The sequence below is a fragment of the Durio zibethinus genome, chromosome 24 (assembly GCF_047325235.1).
Source record: "Durio zibethinus cultivar Kanyao isolate XHJ-2024 chromosome 24, ASM4732523v1, whole genome shotgun sequence".
Taxonomy (NCBI): Eukaryota; Viridiplantae; Streptophyta; class Magnoliopsida; order Malvales; family Malvaceae; genus Durio; species Durio zibethinus.
In genome coordinates, this window is record NC_143185.1 from 20,184,809 (window position 1) to 20,205,210 (window position 20,402).

The following is a 20,402-nucleotide window of genomic DNA, read 5'->3' on the forward strand; positions in this document are numbered from 1 at the left end:
TACCGAGATGTCCGAACTGATTAATTTAGGACATATAAATGGGAAAAAGAAGAAAAAAAAAGCTGAAAAAGTGCAAAATGCCGCTTTATACTGTGGTTGGTTCTTTCATTGATTCTTCCAAACAAAATTGTGAAGATTCTAAGGTGATGGGAGTTTGATGGGAGTTGGGATGAGTTGATGCCTTATGGACATGTATGTGCTGTTAGAAGTGCTGGACAATCCTATGATTGTTTAGCCCACCAACGTCCTCTAGATCCTTCCCTTCTGCTGGAAGCACAGTTCCAAATAATAAATCCAATTTGCCTTCTAAAAAAAATTGCTTCCATGAACAATATATGCTAGCAGCAACAATAAAACAACAATGAGCATTTTAGGTCATTGTTTCCATGAACAAGGATTGGCTATCTTTTCCTTCTTTTCTTTCCTTCTTTTCTTCATTCCTAATTTGACTCAAGGATACCATTTGAAAATTGAACAAGGTCTATTACTGAAGTTATCATTAGCACCTAATTAACTGCACTCAACAAAATAAAAGCAACCTGAAAGCTACACATCTATGGTCAATTAACCAAGCAAGAAAACTGTATCACCTTATCTAGAACAAACCAATAAATTGGTAATACTACAAGTTTTGCTTGTAAAATGACTTGTATGAATAAGCCCCTTTTTCTATTTCTTGAGCACAATCTGATAAAAGCTCTTAGACTGGAGAAATTTAGCTGTCTCTAGATTCATGGCACAGGCAAAGAGAAATGGGGTCATTAGAAACAATTTTTTTGTGTGAAAAAATTATGCATACAAATGATTGAACTTGACTATCATACTTTGTTATGGATAATGAATCATTTCAAATTATTTTTCTTTTTAGTATACCATTTAAGTCTTCTCAGCTTTGTTTCGAAAGAAAAAGCAGTGGCATATATAAAGTGAAGGGTGCCTTTTTGACACTGGGGTGGGATGTAGGTTTTTACCTATTGCTTGGATTTTTCATTTTCTTGGTGAAGAGTTAGATTTAATATTATAAAAACAAAGATTTTTGGGATTTTTATTTTGAAAAAAAGGGTAACAGTTGATTTTGTTTTGCCACTTGGCATAATTTCATTTATGGGGCAGTGACCAAGAAGTGGGGTAACTGTGGAGGGTGCCAAACTAAAGACAACAAATAAACCAAAGTACAGAGTAACTGCAAGTCCCACAACTCACAAATGCAAGGGAAGATCAGGAAATGAAATGAAGTCCTACCCTCCTTTTTCTTTTTCATCCTCTCTCTCTCTCCTCGTCATATTTTCAACAAGAAAAGCTGAAGTGTCTTTGACGTGTAGTGGAATGTGGTGGAAAATGAGCATAACATAATGGACCAACATGTTAAAGCAAGAAAATGTAACAATTCAACAAACCCATCTGGGTTTTGATCCTCTAATCTTCCAAAAAAACAAAAACCCCACTCTTTTTGGTGGTTTGAAGGTAAACACCATACACCATATGACCATTATTTTCAATTTTCTAAGCCAGTTCTCACTGTTTCCATTTTTTTTAATCCACCTTTTTTCTTTTAAAGACCTGGATTTTGCTTTAGATTCAAGTTCTCTTTTTTACTCACCTCTTTGCTTTCTCCTTTCTCTACCTTATCTTTCACTAAGAATTGGTTATCTAACTCCTTTCTTTGTCACAGCAAGAAAAAAAGCTCAGTTTTTTTTTTTTCTTGCTATGGCAATTAAGGGTCTAACTTGGAATATCCTTTTGTCTCCTGTAATTTGGTGACTGTGCATTCATGTGAATTTGGTGCTGTTTCTGATCTGGGATTCATCAGACTCTGTTGTTTCTGCATATTTTTCATTCTCTTTCTGGTTAGTCTTTGATACTTTTAACTTTTCTTTATTCTCTTCAGCGGCAACTGTTTCATATCCTTTTAATTTTCAGTAATTGTATAGCCGGATTTGTTTTCCCTCAGTAATATTGGTTGTTGTAGTTTTGCGTGTTTGCATGTTGGTATGAATATGAGATGTTGTAATTTAAGTTCACAGGTGTATGAATTCTGGGGAATGGAATTCTGATGCATATGGCGGAGAATTTATTTTATGGGATTGGATTTGGGAAATCCAGGTCGTGATTCATATGTTTTCTTCAACGCTTTTGGTCTGCTATGAATTACTGGAAACTTTAATTATAGTTTCTCTTTGGGTTGATGCTTTTGGCCAAAGCTGTTATTGCCATCAGAATGGTTTCTCTTTTACTTATTTTCTTTCTTTATTTAAATCATTTTTGTTAAAAATAGTTTTTTGAAGGAATAAAGTTAATGGCCTTGACAGCAAGTTGTGATAATGCCTCCCAAAGTGGAAATGCCTTTCCATATTGCACAAGAATCATATCTATGACATTATAAACAGTATTTGTTTTCTAGCTATGGTTTTTTCTATCTCTAGTTATGATTGAACTTCCTTTTTTGTTTTGAAATTGTTTCTGCTTTCCTAAATGGATGACCTGGTTTCAGGCAAAAGCCTGCCCGATTGGTTAGCAAATATAATTTGACATAATGGGTTGGCTGACCAAGATTTTTAAAGTTTCAAGTAATAAAGGGCGATATTATGGGAGATATGGAAATGATAGAACGTGGGATGAGCCTCGCCATTCAGCGGTAATGTGCTGCTCTTTATAACTTGTTGCTTGTGCTTAGATATCAGTGATTCTGCTAGTATTTTCCTAAATGTGGTTGGATGGTATGGTAAAATTTAATTGTAACAACTTTGTCTATGCATGTAATTTGATGCTTCAAAAACCTGTCTGCGTGATCCTGGTTCTTTCGTTCCTATGAGTTTTTTTCTAGTGTTAACTCTGAATCTTGTTGGAAAAACTGGATGCAGGAAGACTCAGATGGTTTTGACAAAGATGAAATTGATTGTGCTGTTGCACTTTCCCTTTCAGAAGTAGACCAAACAGGCAAGAAAGTAATAGGTACGGTTGCATGTCTGAAGCACTGATCATGCAAATTAACAATTTTTTTGGAAAAATAGTCTTTTGCAATATCCACATTTCTTTGAATGTGCAAAAACAAATACAGCACTTAGTTTTTTCTGGTTGAAACCATTTAAAGATTTTGAACTGGTGAACTAGGAAGATTAATGTCATTTACTTCTTGAATTTTATAGGGGTCATTTGGGAAACTTTGCAACCAATGTAATTTGTTTATAAATTAGTCCTAAAATATTTTGTAGCACAAATGTGAACTGATTTGAAACAGAATCTTTTAGTAGTAAAATTATTCTTTTGCTATAAGAAAATTGCCCAAGTTGACAATTTTAGAATTAACTCCATTTTATCCTGCTGAACTGGTCTTGAATTTGCAAGATTACCTCATATCCATAATGAATTAATAGAACTCTTCATCTTCCCTAGGAGCTGGCCAGAAAGAAAAAGTGAAAAGCAAGAGGGTAATTGTTCTCTGACCAGTTTCTCTGTTAGGATTTGGGGGTAGATTTCAATTTGGTTCCTGCGTTTTAATTTGTTAGAAACTTTTTTGTATTAACTCTCATGTTTTCTGTTCACTTGGTAGAGGACGAGTCTGAACCGGAGGAGGAATCAGATGAGGAGGAACAAGATACTAAAGGTCATGTAGAGGATGAGGATGACCAATATGCTGAATCTCATGAGGAGCAGGAAGATGACAGATATGCTAAAGCTCATGTAGAAGAAGAGGATGACCAATATGCCATAGTTCAACCGGAAGGGGATGAAGAACATGCTAAAGTTCAATTGGAAGAAGATGAGCAACTTGCTAAGGCTATTCAAGAAAGTTTGCATGTGGAGTCTCCATCTCGTAATGATCATTTGGGTTTATTTTCACCTTATCCCTTCTTTTCAGCTAGTTACAGGTAATATAGTCATACTGAACCTTTTGCATTAAATTTTTACTGATTTTCAAACTGACTAGTGTAGAAGAAGCAAGCTAATCTATATTACATTCATTGTCAACGGTTATAAAACCTGCTTAGGGTTTGCATGCAGGCATAGTTCAGACCTAGTAACAGACACAAACACGTCTATTTGTTGTCTGTTAGCACTTTGCAGTTGATACCTACATTCCAGTTGTCAGAGAACTTTCTTTAATTACAAATTCTGGTTTTCTTTTGGAATAAAATGGGTAAATTATGGTCTCACTTTTAGTTGGAATAAAATAAGTATGAATAAAATTCTCTCTCTCTGTGCCAGGGTGGGGGTGGGATTGTTTACTGTCTTCAACATGAGGATTCCAAAACTGTTTGTATTACTTCTTATGCAACATTACAGAATTGCAAACATGACTTCCAAATATAGAATGATGACATATTGCCTCTTGAAATTATTTGAGTTTATTCACATTTATCATTTGAAACCTGGTTTACAAAATCATGCTGCTTGCAGAATCTGTGCTGGCTGCAATGCCGAGATTGGCTATGGGCGATACTTGAATTGCTTGAGTGCTTTTTGGCATCCAGAATGTTTTCGCTGTCATGCTTGCAACCAGCCAATTAATGATTATGAGGTCTAAATCTCATCTAGTTTATCTATATTTTAATTTGAAACTATTAAACATAGTGCTCCAGTCATTCTTCTACTTTTTAATCTTACTGAGTTATGGGCTTCGAGTGAATGTTGCATATGGCCTAATCTTAAAGTTTCTTTTATGGTTATAGTTTTCAGTTTCAGGGAATCACCCTTTTCATAAATCCTGCTTTAAAGAGCAGCATCATCCGAAATGTGATGTTTGCAAGAAATTTGTAAGTGCTAAATCCATCTTAGGGTCTCGTCAACCTTATTATTTTGCATAAGCATGTTTTCTTATGGTCTCTTTATCTAATATAAATGTGAAACGAGTGCATCTAATTTGAATTGATAACTACGTGATTCATTTGTAGCTGTCGAGGGAAGTCTTGGTTAGATTTTTCTCATAAAAGATATTGTGCATAAATCAAAGAGGTAGACTAACAGAAACATCATGCTTCTCTAAACTATACCTGCAGATGCTAACTATTCTGAAGTGGCATTTTGAAATACACCTATTAGCCCATCAAAAGCCACAGAATCTGAGAAAACTCCTGATCAAGCTTGTCATCTGTTGCATGACCCCGCTGCTCAATGACAGGCACTGTTCATGTGTTGTTCTTGGATTTTTAAGATATATGATATTTCTGAGACCCTGATGTTTTCAAATTGTAGACTATGCATTTTCTAGTTTAAGCATTAATGTATTGAACATCCAGTTAATTTTTTTCTGCCCATCAGAGTAGTTAGATTTTGACCTCATTTCCTTTTTCCTTTTGTTTATTTTTTTAACAGATACCAACAAATCCAGCTGGTCTTATTGAGTATCGAGCACATCCCTATTGGATGCAAAAGTACTGCCCGTCGCATGAGCATGATGGCACTCGTCGCTGTTGTAGTTGTGAAAGAATGGAGGTGAGTTGAAAGAATGCTCCCTTTTTCTTTTAGAAATGGAACAAAGAGAAAGGAGCGGCATCCTTTTGTAGTTATGCAAAAAATATATTGTACATCTTTAATTTCTTAAAGCCTTGCAATTGCTTGCAGCCAACAGATGCAAAATATTTATCACTTGATGATGGTCGGAAGCTGTGTCTAGAGTGTCTAGATTCTGCAATTATGGATACTCATGAATGCCAGCCTCTTTACCTTGAAATCCAAGAATTTTATGAAGGATTAAATATGAAAGTGGAACAACAGGTCCCTCTACTTTTGGTTGAGAGGCAAGCTCTAAATGAGGCCATGGAGGGAGAAAAGAATGTAAGGCTTAAACACTGAGAGTTTTATCTATCACAGGAAATTACCTTTGCTTTGTTTCTTTGTAGTCATGGTTATCATATGTCTTAACTGTGGGCAGGGGCATCATCACTTACCAGAAACTAGAGGACTCTGCTTGTCCGAAGAACAGACTGTTACCACTGTATGAACTCCATTTCAGATTCTTACTTCTTAACTCCTGTAGTTCAGTTTTATCAAGATGCCTTCATATTTAATTTGATTTCCACATTTATTTGATTCAAATTACCAGGTCTTAAGGAGGCCTAAGATTGGGGCAGGCTATCGGTTCATAGACATGATAACTGAACGTCACAGGCTAATTCGTCAATGTGAAGTTACAGCCATTCTCATTTTGTATGGTCTTCCTAGGTATTATCTTTTGTTTTCTTTCAGTGCAGAAATCCCATCCAGACTTATTTGTAGCTTCGATATATATGCCTGAAAAAAATATCTTTTTATAAATGCAGGTTGCTGACAGGAACTATCCTAGCTCATGAGATGATGCACGCCTGGCTCAGGCTTAAAGGTGGTTATCTGTTCCACGAGCCATGACCTATGTTTGCTTTTTTTTTTATGGTAAGGTAGGGAGTATTAACATGGTGGTGGCTTTGACAGGTTACCCTAATTTGAGTCCAGAGGTTGAGGAAGGTATATGTCAGGTTTTGGCGCACATGTGGCTGGATTCTGAGATGTACGCTGCATCAGGAAGTGATGCTGCTTCATCGTCATCATCTTCATCATCGTCATCAGCATCATCCTCTTCCTCATCGTCAAAGAAAGGCAAGCGGTCTGACTTTGAGAAGAAACTTGGTGGTTTTTTCAAGCACCAGATCGAGTCAGACACATCCACAGCTTATGGAGAGGGATTTAGGCAAGGTATTCGTGCAGTGAACAAGTATGGTCTTAAAAGAACCCTTGATCATATTCAGATGACAGGAAGCTTTCCTTTCTGATATACAAACTGAACAATAACCTGTCTTTCCCTTTAAATCATTCAAGAACCGGCATCCTATCATATTAAATCATATATGATCCAAAGCCATACAGGTTAATACAGGATAAAACTTAATAAGCAAAATGAAAATGTTCATCTGCAACTATTGTAATTTTCCCCTCACATAGAATGTTACTTGTTACTACACTGTACTTGAGTACTTTTGAACCATGAGAAATAGAATCCCACCAATACGTATAGTATATTTTACATTGTACAAACCTTTTTATTTATTTTTTTTATAGTATATCATGTATTATAATTGAGATGCAATTATAGTGCTCAATGCAGGTCCAGTCTGAATTTTCTCTTGATTAATATTAAATGTATGCTGATGGAGGAGCTGTCATTTTAGTTTAGCTCATATAGGTCGGCCTACCTACATTTTTAATGGGATTGCAACTGCTTGCCGTCCTGACTTGGTTTATTGCATTAAACTAATCTGATGCTAATCAAAGATTCCTGTCAGAAATTGAAGTACAATCCAGAAAATGGTGGGACTGATAGAAGTTTTATTATCTTTGAATTTTTTGTGTTGGGTGAAGGAAACCAAGTAATCATTTAAGGGCCATTTTTTATTTTTATTCGAAAAACATATTTTATTCAGTTGGAAAGCCTACGTGTACACAAATAACAATGGTTTTCGGCTTTTCCATTAAGTGAGACACCTCAAGGCTTTTTTCATCTAAGCACTTATGAAATATACCACTTCAGGGCATAATGGACTAATAAGCTTGCTTATTGCTTGTTGTCAATGGCAATTTCTCTCCTTTCTCACCAATCTTTGCAAGTTCTATTTTGTATACTTAAACTACGTTTTTGGCTCCTATATCAGTGCTCAAGCACCTCCTAGCAATGGCACAAAATTTTCCAGCTTGAATTAATCCAAACACCTCATGCTCAGCATATGCTGCGTATTTTGCCCAGGAACCAGACTTTTTTGACCTGTAAAACATTCCTGATCTGTTTGGAACCAGTCCTCAAGAGATAGCAAGAGCTGTAACTTGGCTTGTGAGGATACTTTGGTTGTTCCCAGGCCAACTATTGTATCTGTGGTTGCACCAGGAAGAATTATTTTGCTAATATTACTTATGACATCAAGCTTGGTGACATCTACTATACAGTTTCAACCACTACTTTTGAGAATCTCACCAATTATACGGCAGAACACATGAACCCCGCTCTAGATCCAAAAAAAAATTGCAGATTGGTGACAAAGTGGTATTTCCTTTGTTCTGCAAGTGCCCTTCAAAAGCCCAATTGGAGTATGGAACTGAATATTTTATTAGCTACGTATGACAAACCAATGACAATGTTTGGAGTGTAAGAGCCAAGTTCTATGCATGACCACTAGATATTTCATCAACTTACATCTCTCCTTTGAGAGGAAGAAAATCCAAACATCAGGAAATACTGATTATTGTTATAAGCACAGTAGGCTCTTTGTTTATTTCCTTCTAGCAGTTTTGGTAAGCGCAATGGTTCCTCTCTGGAGACGGTTTGATTCCAGTCATCGAACTTACTAACAGTGAAAGTTACCAGTCAAAGATCATTCAAGATAAGCTACTTCCTGGAGTTTTTGGCTACTTAGGCAAGCCAATCAAGTACGAGGCTGACGTCATTATGGGGGCAATCATGACCCTCAATGAACACTGCAGGATTGGAGGATCAGTGTACAGGGCTGCTATTAATGGTAAACTGTTAGCCAAAAAGAAAACAATGGTTTTTTTGGCTAAAGGAACTAAAGATTTTACTAAAAGTAAACCATGCAAATCTGGTGAAGTTAATGGGTGTCTCAGTCGATTCAGATGGAAATTGCTTCTTGGTTTACGAATATGTTGAAAATGGATCACTAGATAAGTGGTTGCATCCAAAATGTTCATCTTCTTCAAGCCATGTAGCGTTTCTCACCTGGAGCCAGACGCTACAAGTGGCACGGGATGGTGCCAACGGACTGCTATACATGCATGAACACACACAACTAAACATTCTCTAAAAGGATTTCAGAACGAGTAATATACTTCTAGACTCCACGTTTAGGGCCAAAATTGCTAGTAGTGGCTAGAACCATACAAATACTATAATGCCAAAAGTGGATGTTTTTGCTTTTGGAGTGGCTTTTGGGAAAGAAAGCCATGGCAGCAAAAGAAAGTGGTGAGATTTTCATGTTGTGGAAGAATCTAAGGGAAGTCTTAGAAATTGAAGAGAAGGAGGAGAAGAGGCTAAGAAATGGATGGATCCAAATTTGGAGAGCTTTTATCCACTTGATGGTGCTCTAAGCTTGGCAGAATTGGTCACGGCCTGCACACAAGAGAATCCTTTGGCTAGGCCAAACATGGCAGAAATTGTCTTTAGCCTTTCTGCTCTTATTCATTCATCTTTTGAGACATTGGAAGGCTCTTAGGCTTCAGGCATAAAAACAGAACTTGCTCAAATCATCATTCCATTCGTAGCTCATTTAAGTGTTGCAGAAAATCCATAGGTTCACTTTATGTAATAACCAACCTATAATTTATTTTGCCAAACGGGGGTTGATTTATGTGAATGAAAAAGCAATAGTCCAATGGTTAAACCTCAAAACAGGTTTGTTGATGGCATTTTCGGTTGACTTAAGTGTCTGAGCATGCTCCGGAGTCCAAACTCCGGTGCCCCTGACCGTGCTTCCTTCTTGCAGGTCCTTTCCGCTTCCAGATCATGCTCCAGCTGGGCTCCACGTCATCACAACCGAAAATACCATCAACAAGGTTCATATAATCTACGTAAACAATTTACAGAAGAATTAAGATTGTTACATTTCAGGTGTGCATTTCTGAAACTGGAATAAAGGAGATTACTACTTACACTTGATTTCTGCTTTTAACGCCATTATGAAGAAAAATGTTCTTCTGATCGCTGTGCATCCAGTTGAATCCTCAACAGATATGAAACTACTTCAGCCATGCTCAGTCTGCTTTCTGGTTCTTCTGCCAAGCAGTCAATGCTCAATTTCATCATTCGACGCGCAAGATCTATCGAGAAGTGTCCTTTCAGGCTAGGGTCTATTAAACGATCAAGTTCAGCCAATGCATTTTCTCCTTTCATAATTGTTAATATTGCTTCTGATAATAACACTTCCTTTTCATCCTGCATAAAAACAGCTTCCTTTCCAGTAATCAGTTCCAGCAGAACAACCCCGAAGGCATATATATCCATCATAGGTGTCACCAAGCCATAGTCCATATATTCAGGTGCCATGTAACACTTTGTTCCTACAGAACTCCACATTGATGATTTTCTGCTTTCTTCTCTTTCTGCTGATCGTGCAAGACTGAAGTTTGCTATCTTAGCCCTCAAATCTCCATCGAGAAGCACGTTGTCACTGCAAATATCCTTATGCACATACGCTGGAGTAATGAAGTTGTGAAGGTAAAGAAGCCCATTAGCAACATCTAAAGCAATCTGAATCCTATAATTCCAAATCTGTAATTTTTGACAACTCTTCTTTTGAAGCCATTCCTTTAAAGAACCATTCTCCATGAACTCATAAACAAGGTAGAAAACACCAGAGTGCTCACAAGCCCCACGAAGGCTTATTAGATTGAAATGATTAATCCTTTTCAGCAAACCCACCTCCTTATCTACATCTTTGCTCATTTCTTTTATAGCCAGCAATTCTCCATTGAGAACACCATAATAAACTGAACCACCCATCTTGTTTTTGTGGCTGAAATTTTCAGTGGCCGCCTCTATATCTTCAAAGGCATAAACTTTCAAACTTGGATCTATGCTAACTAGGAAATCCTTGGGTAACTCCCATTTCTTTCCCCCCAATTCACTTTTTCTGGCGGCCTCCCTGGTTTTCTTCTTATGATCATGTAGAAAGGCCATCAACAGAAAAAAGCCGAGGACCATCAAGGAAATTCCAATACCAATTCCAATTCCAATCCAAACACTAAATCTTTTCCTTGAAGTATTGATCAAATTTATTGGAGTGATGAGAGCAGAATAGGGTGGCGGTGGAAAGTGAATTATAGTTTCCGAGCCTGAGGGTTCGGTTGACAATGGAACAAGAATTGTTGTAAAGGGAAAAATAATTGTATTACCTAAATCAAATCCATTTGCATAAGCTACACTTCTTGTACTAGCATTAAATCTCTTACTGATATTATAGATGGAGTCCGCCAGGTCAACCACATAAGTTAATAGAAATTTTGTACCATTTAAAGTTTGATTGCTTGTGGGACAAGCACATCTAAGTGGTACTTGTAAAACTAAACCAGCATGCAAACTTGAAGCACTATTCTCCTTCATAAGAGAATTGCAGGTGGACAACGCCTGATAGGTATCGTTGGCAATCGAATTATAAGTGTCTTGCATGGTTGGAATGATGTAAGAGGTATTGGCCTGATAGTACTGACCTGAACAAGAGCAATTCACTGGAACAATCACCTCTTTGTATGGAGGCAAGATTGTAGAAAGTGAAATATTGTTGATGTAGGCAAGCTCCACTGGATCCGCAGATGTAAGGTTTGAGATGGTTGTGATTGAGTCATAAGGAGGTTGGGATTTGAAGATCAGAAAGGCCTGGCAGGATAGCTTTTCACCATTGCAAGTGTAAAGAAAAGCTGAAGATGGGCCTGTTTCATCGCGTCCATTACAATACCTCGACGCCTTTCCTGAATAACTTTGTTGAGCATGGAGCTTTGGCATGAAAATACAGAATAATATGAAGAAACTGAGCAGAAACCGAGCAGAAACTGATCCATAACAGAAAGATGTGAAAATTGAAGGTGTATAGATAGTTTTGAGAAACATTTTTGGGGTTGCTGTATGGGGATAACCAAGTATAAACATTGGGCTGGACCAACTCTAACTGATTGAAAATGACTTTAACAATTTGAGAAAAGGAGGAATCATCAAACAGCGTCGACTTTTTCCTTTTATGAAAGCAAGGTCAACAAACTGAAGCAAGGTTGTGTGTTTAATACAGCAATCATGAAAATGATAGAATAAAATAGGATAAAATAAGATAAAAAAGAGAATAACTAAATCTACTTCCATATGTTGTAGGATGAGAATTTAATTACTGTTTCACACAGGATGAAAAACCATATTCATATATAGAGTTCATTATTCACCCTTTTTCATTAGGACATTTTATTACTGATACGAACTCCTTATAACATATAAGGTTCAAATTCCAGCACCTGCAATATCTTTTCCTATCCTCGTGCTGTAGTTTCTTTTGTAAAGAAAGAAAAAGTGAGGGTAGTGCTTGGTTTGAACAAAAATTTCATGCCTTCTTCCACAAGTGACTGGTCATCATCACTCCACGAGGACCTTGTGCTTATTTTAAACTAAACCTATATATTGGGTAAGTATATTGCATTCTTTTCTTTTTAAAAATTTATTAAAGGCAACTTGTCTGTTGATGCATTTGTCATGTTGTTCATTGGAGTTGCAGGCAAAATCCAAATACTGTGATCTTGCGAAATTCTCACCTAAATTGGCCGTTTAGATACTTCAGATGGCAACCGTCAGGGTTTATATATCCAATCAAATTCTTCTTTTGTAAGTTTGAATTGCTTAATAGCTTCATTTCTGGCACAAACTGCTTGAACTTGAAGGTAATAAAACATGACAGTATGGAACAGCTTATCATAGTCGACAACAATGCAAAAATGTAGCATATTTAATATTTTAGATTCAGATGGAAAATGTTCAATATATATGGAAAGTGGATAGCAGAAAAACTGCAAGCACAGCCATTGAAGATTTGAATTAACTCAAACTCATGATCTTACAGCCAGCTAGAAATAGAGGGAGAGGGATGGGGCGAGAAGGCAATAAAACTAGCAAAATTTTGATAAATAAATAAAAGCTAAAAAATCTTGATATTCCATTTCAGTCACAGTGCCATCAATAGCTCCCAGTAGATGCTTGAGACCACGACATGTGCAAAGAAAAGTTGAACACGAGACTTATGGTGGTTCAGTTTCAACGAAAGATTTGTCCCATTTGCAGCCGCTGTAAAATTTTTACTATGAAGAAAAGAGAGATACAATATTGTAAGGAATAATAATAAGCAAGCAATACCAAACCAATAGTCCAAAGCAATAACAATTACATTGACAATTCTCCAATCCTCCAATTCCACGACTTTCTGTTAGGATATGTAAAATTGCAATTGTGAGACACAAGATGCCAGGTACAATGTCAGCTCGCAATCTGTCAGCCAGCCAATCAGGTGTAATGACAAATAGGATGAACCAGGAAATTGTTACATACAACCAACAGATCATTATCAGATGGGAGATGTGAAACAGTCATATTATTACCCCGTACGTATTAACAACCAACGGATTTGTTAAAATCTTGTTTCTAACCCTGGAAAGGTTTGAGGCAAAAACAGGTTTGAAGCAACAACAAAAAATGCAACCAAATTGCCCTCTGCATCATTAGGTGAGAAAATTTTAATATAACACTATAAAACGGAGGCTAATCAACCAAGATAAATGTTGAATATCCACAAGCACCTTAAGAGTTTGAAGAAAACGGTTGGGAAACTAGTGAATAGACATAATGCTAGGATGTTAGTCGCATATGTGATCTCCCCTGCTCGGTTCGTGACTAATAAAAATCTGTAGTTGTTGGTGTGGAGTTTCAAACTGGGGGTGAAACCCTGAAATAGCAAAGAGTGAAAAAAGGTGAGCAAAGGGTAAAGGGGAGGAGTATTTCTGGTGTTTGCACTCCACCCTCAAATCAAAAATCGAAATAAGAAAAATTGGAAGGACAGAAAAATAAAGAAAAATAGAAGAAAAGTCTCGAATAGTTCTTGGGAGATTCTATCTATAGGAAAGTGAAGAACTTGAGAGGTAAGCGATCACGTGGTCGAGCTTTCGTTGCACTCACATTATAAGTCAGTTTAACATGTCACATCAATCTAAAAATTCAAAATATTTTTAATTATTTATTGATAATTTCTAACGAGAGAAAATGATCAAAATTCCCTTTGGACCAATAATTACCTTCGTACCTAAAATTACCCTAAGGGAAAGCAAATAATATACAAATGTTTGAATAAGGAAACGTCTTAAACAGCAGACACTGTTTTGTTCACACAGAATCCTAGAAATGGCTCATTGATGGAACTGAAGCCTTCTTAGAGAAAATAGAAATCATGGACACATATTTTGAATGAAGATATTATTCAAATATGCAGGCATACCACGTACTTCTTTCTTATCCAAACATGTTCAAGGCATGCATGATGATAATTGAATGATGAATGAAACAGATCTAGCAACTATTTCTGGGAAGATTTAGAAATTGTTTAGTCCTTCTCCAGTAAATACAAAGTCTATTTTCATGTTTGATTATGTTATAAACCACATTCCACATACTAAACCCTTTCCCAACATTTCAGCATCCCCAAAGCCTTCAAAATTTAACCTTTTATCTGAGCCTTGTTAGGGTTCTAAACCCAAAGCAGCTGAATTACATAAATCCTATCATTTCTGGTTAAGGAGAATATCAGTAAAATTTACATTGTTTTGATCCATTCAAAGTTACCATATGCTACAGTAAAAAACGTAGCTGCCCCACCAACTCACATACATAACCATTCATCTCTCTGACATAAAAAAGCAACCCAATCTAACTATATAAAATCTTTAAATAAAAGAAATGTAGTTCCAATACATATTTAGATCTTTTAAAAATATCCCTAAATAGTTATGAAAAAACCAAAGAAGATTTAGTATAATCCATGATTATTGTAGCAAACAATTACCAAAACACTTTGTATAAATAAAATTTTTTAAATTATTTTTGTAAAACATTTCAAGGAGATGTTTTACAATTTTTACGAAAATAAAAAAAAATTTGAAATAAGAAGAATTCAAAAAGAAACTTTTTAAAATAAATTACAACAATACAAGATTTGTTAAAAAATCTAACAAATTTACTAAAAAATGAATTTCATGAAAGGATGAAACTAATTGATCAAAATAACAAAGTTAATTATGTATTAACCAAAATAAAATTATGTGATATAAGATTATTAGAATAATTTTTTAAAAAATATATTCATGAATATCAAAATTTAGATGAACCACATTCAAAATTTTGAAAAAAATAATATTTTCATAAATTACCATCACTGTAAGATAAATTCTCTAATCAATAGTAACCCAAATATTTGGAATTTCATAATTCTATAAAAAAAATAAAAATTATTTATATTTTATAGGATATATAAAATATCTATTTATATTATATCTATTTATTTAGTAAAATTCATCTAAAATTAAAGAGAAACAACTCGTCTAGCTCAATCATACAACCAAATTCAACATCTTTGAACCATTCTTTGAATCAAAAAGAAAAGCAAACTTGGTAACCAAAACAATGAATGCAATAATATGGAAAGGCTTTTGTTGTCGGCTTTGGAAAAACGTTGTCTGCCATTTGTTGAGTGTTAGTTCGTGGGTCGGATATCCAAAATGTCTACCCGTGGGAGTTCTTGCAACTGTGCCACGTGGCAGATTGTAGTCCTTGCATATTTGATATGCCTGGTTCTTGATGTAGTTCAGCGTACAGTTGAACTGAATTCTCAAACTATTTGGATATATCCAATTCCATACATTTGTTGGAAAAAAAACCAAAAAAAAGAAAAACCTTGGTTTGCTTTAAAAAAATCAAAATTCATTTTAAAGCTTAGTAGGAAAGGAAAATAATAAAGAAAAACTCAATATTAAAGTAATTATATTAAATTCGTAATGACATATTAAATATTAAATATATTTTTTAATTTTTAACAAATTTATATTTAATTTATATTATAATTTTAAATTATAATAAATTTATATATTTTTATTGTTTTCAGCTCAAAAATTACCGTCAGCACAAGGCATCAAACATAGGGAAAGGGACAAGGAAGAAAAAGACAGATTCAGACAAGTTGGGCCACAACTGTCTAGTCAGTTTCTTGCCCCTGGTGTCTTTTTTTTTTTTTTTTTTTTTTTTGCTTTTTGGCTCTTTTTAGCTAATGTCGGCCACCTGTTCAATTGTCATCAAGCGAAAACAAGTACTTTTTTTTTTTTTTTTATGTTAAAAGCTATGGTGTCAAGTTGACAAAAAAATAATTTTCAATAGGAAAATATGAGATTCAACGCCTATTAAAATTATCAAAATATTTCATCAATCATGTGTTCTATCGCTTCTGTCTCTTATTAAAAAAAATCAAATGATAATATGTATTTGACAACCTCTCTTGTCTTATCATATGAACATTTCATATTTATATTTTGTTTCAGTACGTACCTTAAATATAAGAACAATAGTACAGGTATACAGCCATATATATTATTCACCATTGCTCATATCACATCAGCTTGGACTTTGGCACTAGCCCACGATTTTTTTTCCCTAAGAGTCACGGTTTTGAAGTCACTTTGATGCATCGCGGGTTGTCCATGAGTCTGGGGCTCAAGTAGTTCATTATTTTTCCTCAAAAAAAAAAAAAAAAACTTGAAACGGATACGTAATACTAGGTTTCAATAAATTTATTATATTGAGCAAGAGTTTAATTCAATCTATTTATTTTATTTTTAAAAATTAATTTTAATTAAATTTAAATTCGAATTTTAATATTTATATATTTATTTTTGTTCCTTTGTTTATATTGATTTGCTCAAAACTTTGCTTCAGATTTAAGGGATTGTACAGATGGGACAACGGGGCTCTTTCAGATCAATTCAAAAACGAGAATATATGCTCTTAATTTCTTATATAAGTGCAACTTTATTTGCAACCTCACCTTGTCTAAGAACAAAGGGAGAAGAATAATTATCAATAATATTCTACAAATTTAAAGCCATATTATGCTTTATTCATTGCCAAAATATCTCTCCACAACAATGTAAATTAAGAAGGTTGCAGGCCATTAATTATGTTAATTGCTACATGTTTAAAACTCTTTGCTTTGCTGGTAACAACAATCTTGCTTTTGCTCAAGGGGGAAGAAGAGGCACAGCTTCTTATGCATTTATGTACATAATATTACCCTTGGGAAACTGATGAATAGTGGTGCATAAACAAAGAGATGTGTAAATTGAATTAGGGTTTCGATCAATTCGTTCATGTAATTTCCTTTAAAAATAGCATTTAATAAGTTTAGAATCAATTTTCATAGTTTGTTTTTTTTTTTTTTTTTTTTCAGTTTACAACCTCCTTTATTAAAAAAAAAAAAAAACAAAATTTCTTTTATAAAATGGTATGGCAAGTATACAATGTACCAAATTTTGATGTGTGAATATTAATGGTATTATACATGATTTATTAAGGCTAAAATATTAAAAAAGCTCTTGAATTATTTCACTTTTCTTAAATAAGCCCTTATACATTTATTGTATCCAAACAAACCCTTATTTTTTTATTTATATCATAATAAATCCTTATTATAAATAAAAAGTTTATTTATGTTGAAGGCTTCCTTAGGTATAAATTAAAGAATAAACACTTATTTGAATACAAATTAAAATTTAAGAACTTATGTGGATGCATATTAAAAATAAATGGCTTATTTAGGTGTAATAAAAATATAAGGATTTAGATAAAGATTTTTTTAAATTATTTTAACCTTTATTAAAATTACATGATTATGGCATCATTTTGCCAAAAATAAAAACATATAACTCTTAGTATAACTAGTATTGATATTGCTTAATTGCAAATTAATAAGCCATCATTTGGTTAAACTCTTGAAAATCAAGCACACCATTACCATCGGTATCATATACCTGAATCATGGCAACACACTCATCATAAGATTTGTCATCCCCAAGGCGACTCAGCATCCTTTGCAACCCTTCTGGAGTTATGCGCCCTGAACCTTTCTCCGATTCAAACATCTCAAACGCTTTCTTCAGATCATGATCATCACCATCGTGACGGCCGGCTTCTCGTTTCATTAGCTTCAAGAAATCTTGATAGTCCAACAAGTTATCGCCATCCGAGTCAAGATCATTGATCACCCTTTGAGCATCTTCATGTGACATGTACTCCCCAACGGATCCAAAATAAGCCCTAAGTTCAAGGGCAGAAATTTTCCCATCACCATCTCCATCAAAATGGCGAAACACTTCTTTCATCGTCACTTCTTCTGGCCTCTTGGATCTTTTAGGTGTACGAGGAGATCCCAAGGTCGTTGGTGATGATCCCGGAGAGATAAACGACAGGGAGTCAGACTTGGATCGACAAAGTTGAAGGCTTAACTTAAGGCTCTTGTTGGAGAACCATTTGGAACCCTTGGAATCTTTAGCAGTTGCCATGATATTGAAAGTGAAAAAATCTTAGTTTCAAAGGGCAGTTGGCAATGATTCAACAGCTTAAATAGAGAAGGTCAAAGCCATGAAAGTTTTTTTTTTTTTTTTTTATGCATTTGAGAAATTGCAGAGAAGCCTAGGAGATGAAGTAGTGATATTAACGTATAACTTAGGTTTAAGGAAATTGCATGGCAGCTTCCTAAAGGGGCCCAAAATTGATTGACCACAGTTCTTTACAAATAAAAAACTCTTTCTAAATTGGTGTGCAAATCACCTATATCACCTATTCACCTGTGAATAATGACGTTTCAATTAGTTAGTATAATATTGGAACTTAAACTTGGAGGCTTTGAATTGTTAAGGAACTTATCTCTTCATTATCAGATCATAATCTTTTTAATTTCTATCTATTTAATTATTTTCTTCAATCAATATTTGAAGACGAAAAGTTTCATAAGTATAAAAAATTCTAATTCTCAATACTCAACATCGGTGTATTTGACCATTTGCTTCAACAAAACTAACTCTTTTTAATTCAGTGGGCAAATCACCTATATCATATGTGATCCATGACGTTTCAATTAGTTGATGTTTGAAGATTACGAGTACTTAAAGAGCTTATACGCGTAACGTATTCTTCAACTATATAATTATAATAGTAGAAGGTTTCAAAATACGTAGGTTAGAAATTAAAAAAAAAAAAAAAACTTTTTTCATTATTAGATCCTAATTTTTTTTAAAATTTTTATCTATTTAATTATTTTTTTCTATCAATATTTGAGAACAAAAAGTGTCATAAGCATAAAAAATTCTAATTCTCAACACTTAACATTGATATATTTGAGCATATGCTTTAATAATGGAAATATGTATCTCTTGTTAAAAAAAATAATAATAAATCTCCTTCTTTTAAATAAAAAATAATATATTCTAAATGTATACTCATATTTCTAATTATTTGGTTTGATGGTTTTTTTTTACTTGAGGAGGGAGGATTCGAATTTTGCTCTTTGAGCAAGAAATCATGTATCAATTAAATTAATAAATGTATCAATTAATAAATTTCGTTAATTCGAAGTAAAAATATGAATATGCTTTTTTTCCTTGGAAATCTTGTCAAAAATATATATTTCTTCTTTTATAGAAAAAAAAAAGGAGGATGTATCTAATAAATAGTATTAGAGAAGCATATTATTTATAATAATTATGTTGTAATTAATTAATTATAATTTAGAATTGTGTAGGATTAAGTATGAAACTCGTAAATCTTTAAATAAATTTTTTATTATGATTAAACTATTACAATATTATAATAAAAAATTGTAAATGAAATATTCCCAAATATTAATCATTGCCTCGATCGTAGTCGTCCCAAAAACTTAAACCGCACTAATAGATGGATTTATGCTTTGAAATTAAAATTGAAAAATAAAAAATCTTGAACGAAATTTTTCTTGGACACTCCAAATTTTTTTTTGAATATTATTTTCGTTGATAAAATTAATAAATACATCGATAATTTTTTTATATATATTATAAGCAGATATAAAAAAAAAATTCTGGATTCACCAATTAGCACAATTTATTTGTTCCAAGAATAATACAAAAAGAAGAGTTAATTCTAAAATTTGTGTATACGTAAAATTTTGTTACAATTTGTATTGACATAAAATTATAAAATATATTTTTTATTTTATCAAATTTATATATAATTATTATTAAAATTTTAAATCGATTTTAAAATCAACTTTATTTCTTAATATTTAACTTGTAAACCTTAAAATCAACTTTATTTCTTAATATTTAACTTGATGGTAAATGTGTGTGTGTGTCTATATATATATATATATATGTATATATATATATATATATTCTTTCAAGAATCAAATTTGAATCTTTTTGATAAAGTAAAATTAAAAAAAAAAAAATCTTTTTTCTCCAATCACTTTCATGAACATTAATACTCTTTTCGCCTTATTTTCTTTGTCTAATTTTTTTATATTTCAAAACTACATCTTCTTTCTTTTTTTTATTGCTAGATCTTTTTTTTTTTCATACTCTACAATTATTTTTCTTTTTTTTTTTTACTTTTTTAATATTGAAAACCACAGAACATCCAATCTAGCAAATACTCAAGAGTATGAAATACATACCGAAGCCACCAACTTATCACATGTTCATGATAAAATCTTCAAGATGAAGTGACCAATAACAATATTTGATTAACATAAAGAGTCATAGAATTGTAAAGCCTCGTTTCCCTGGAAAACAAAATGCAACCATACTCTTTCAGAAATTAACTTAATATT

At 33.6% G+C, this 20,402-nt stretch overlaps 2 protein-coding genes and 2 pseudogenes across 4 annotated transcripts; 2 read left to right on the forward strand and 2 right to left on the reverse strand.

Annotated features, from left to right (window-relative positions):
* Nucleotides 1–1,313: 1,313 nt before the first annotated feature.
* On the forward strand, nucleotides 1,314–7,060 carry LOC111317149 (protein DA1-related 1-like). 2 transcript variants are annotated; one of them, XM_022919529.2, is made up of 12 exons: nucleotides 1,314–1,847; nucleotides 2,492–2,635; nucleotides 2,862–2,952; nucleotides 3,551–3,869; nucleotides 4,399–4,519; nucleotides 4,671–4,754; nucleotides 5,314–5,433; nucleotides 5,563–5,775; nucleotides 5,873–5,935; nucleotides 6,044–6,162; nucleotides 6,261–6,319; nucleotides 6,409–7,060. In XM_022919529.2, the coding sequence occupies exons 2-12, from the start codon at nucleotides 2,534–2,536 to the stop codon at nucleotides 6,744–6,746; spliced, it is 1,629 nt and encodes a 542-aa protein (XP_022775264.1). In that variant the 5' UTR covers nucleotides 1,314–1,847; nucleotides 2,492–2,533; the 3' UTR covers nucleotides 6,747–7,060. The 2 variants fall into 2 exon arrangements, with proteins under 2 accessions (XP_022775264.1, XP_022775265.1); XM_022919530.2 differs by having other exon boundaries at nucleotides 1,343–1,464.
* A 357-nt stretch (nucleotides 7,061–7,417) lies between these two features.
* On the forward strand, nucleotides 7,418–9,364 carry LOC111317148 (serine/threonine receptor-like kinase NFP; annotated as a pseudogene).
* A 205-nt stretch (nucleotides 9,365–9,569) lies between these two features.
* Nucleotides 9,570–13,096, reverse strand: LOC111317147 (lysM domain receptor-like kinase 4). Its single transcript, XM_022919528.2, has 6 exons — nucleotides 13,062–13,096; nucleotides 12,894–12,994; nucleotides 12,714–12,793; nucleotides 12,379–12,519; nucleotides 11,641–11,728; nucleotides 9,570–11,523 (listed from the first exon to the last, which is right to left on the reverse strand). Exons 1-6 carry the CDS (start codon nucleotides 13,094–13,096, stop codon nucleotides 9,653–9,655), a joined length of 2,316 nt encoding a protein of 771 aa, XP_022775263.2. The 3' UTR covers nucleotides 9,570–9,652.
* Nucleotides 13,097–17,347: 4,251 nt separating this feature from the next.
* LOC111316225 (putative calcium-binding protein CML41 pseudogene) lies at nucleotides 17,348–18,297 on the reverse strand (annotated as a pseudogene). The gene has a single exon (XR_016333273.1). The product of XR_016333273.1 is annotated as a putative calcium-binding protein CML41 pseudogene (transcript).
* Between the last annotated feature and the right edge of the window lie 2,105 nt (nucleotides 18,298–20,402).

Excerpts from the sequence above, each read along its gene's own strand:
- LOC111317149 (XM_022919529.2), top strand. The coding sequence starts at position 2,534 with ATGGGTTGGCTGACCAAGATTTTTAAAGTTTCAAGTAATAAAGGGCGA. Across the intron at positions 2,636-2,861 it reads ATGAGCCTCGCCATTCAGCG|GAAGACTCAGATGGTTTTGA; the intron begins GTAATGTGCTGC and ends AACTGGATGCAG. Across the intron at positions 5,776-5,872 it reads CCATGGAGGGAGAAAAGAAT|GGGCATCATCACTTACCAGA; the intron begins GTAAGGCTTAAA and ends AACTGTGGGCAG.
- LOC111317147 (XM_022919528.2), bottom strand. The coding sequence starts at position 13,096 with ATGACTGTTTCACATCTCCCATCTGATAATGATCT. Across the intron at positions 12,995-13,061 it reads CTCCCATCTGATAATGATCT|ATTGCGAGCTGACATTGTAC; the intron begins GTTGGTTGTATG and ends GCTGGCTGACAG. Across the intron at positions 11,524-11,640 it reads GTTAAAGTCATTTTCAATCA|TTTCTGCTCGGTTTCTGCTC; the intron begins GTTAGAGTTGGT and ends GTTATGGATCAG.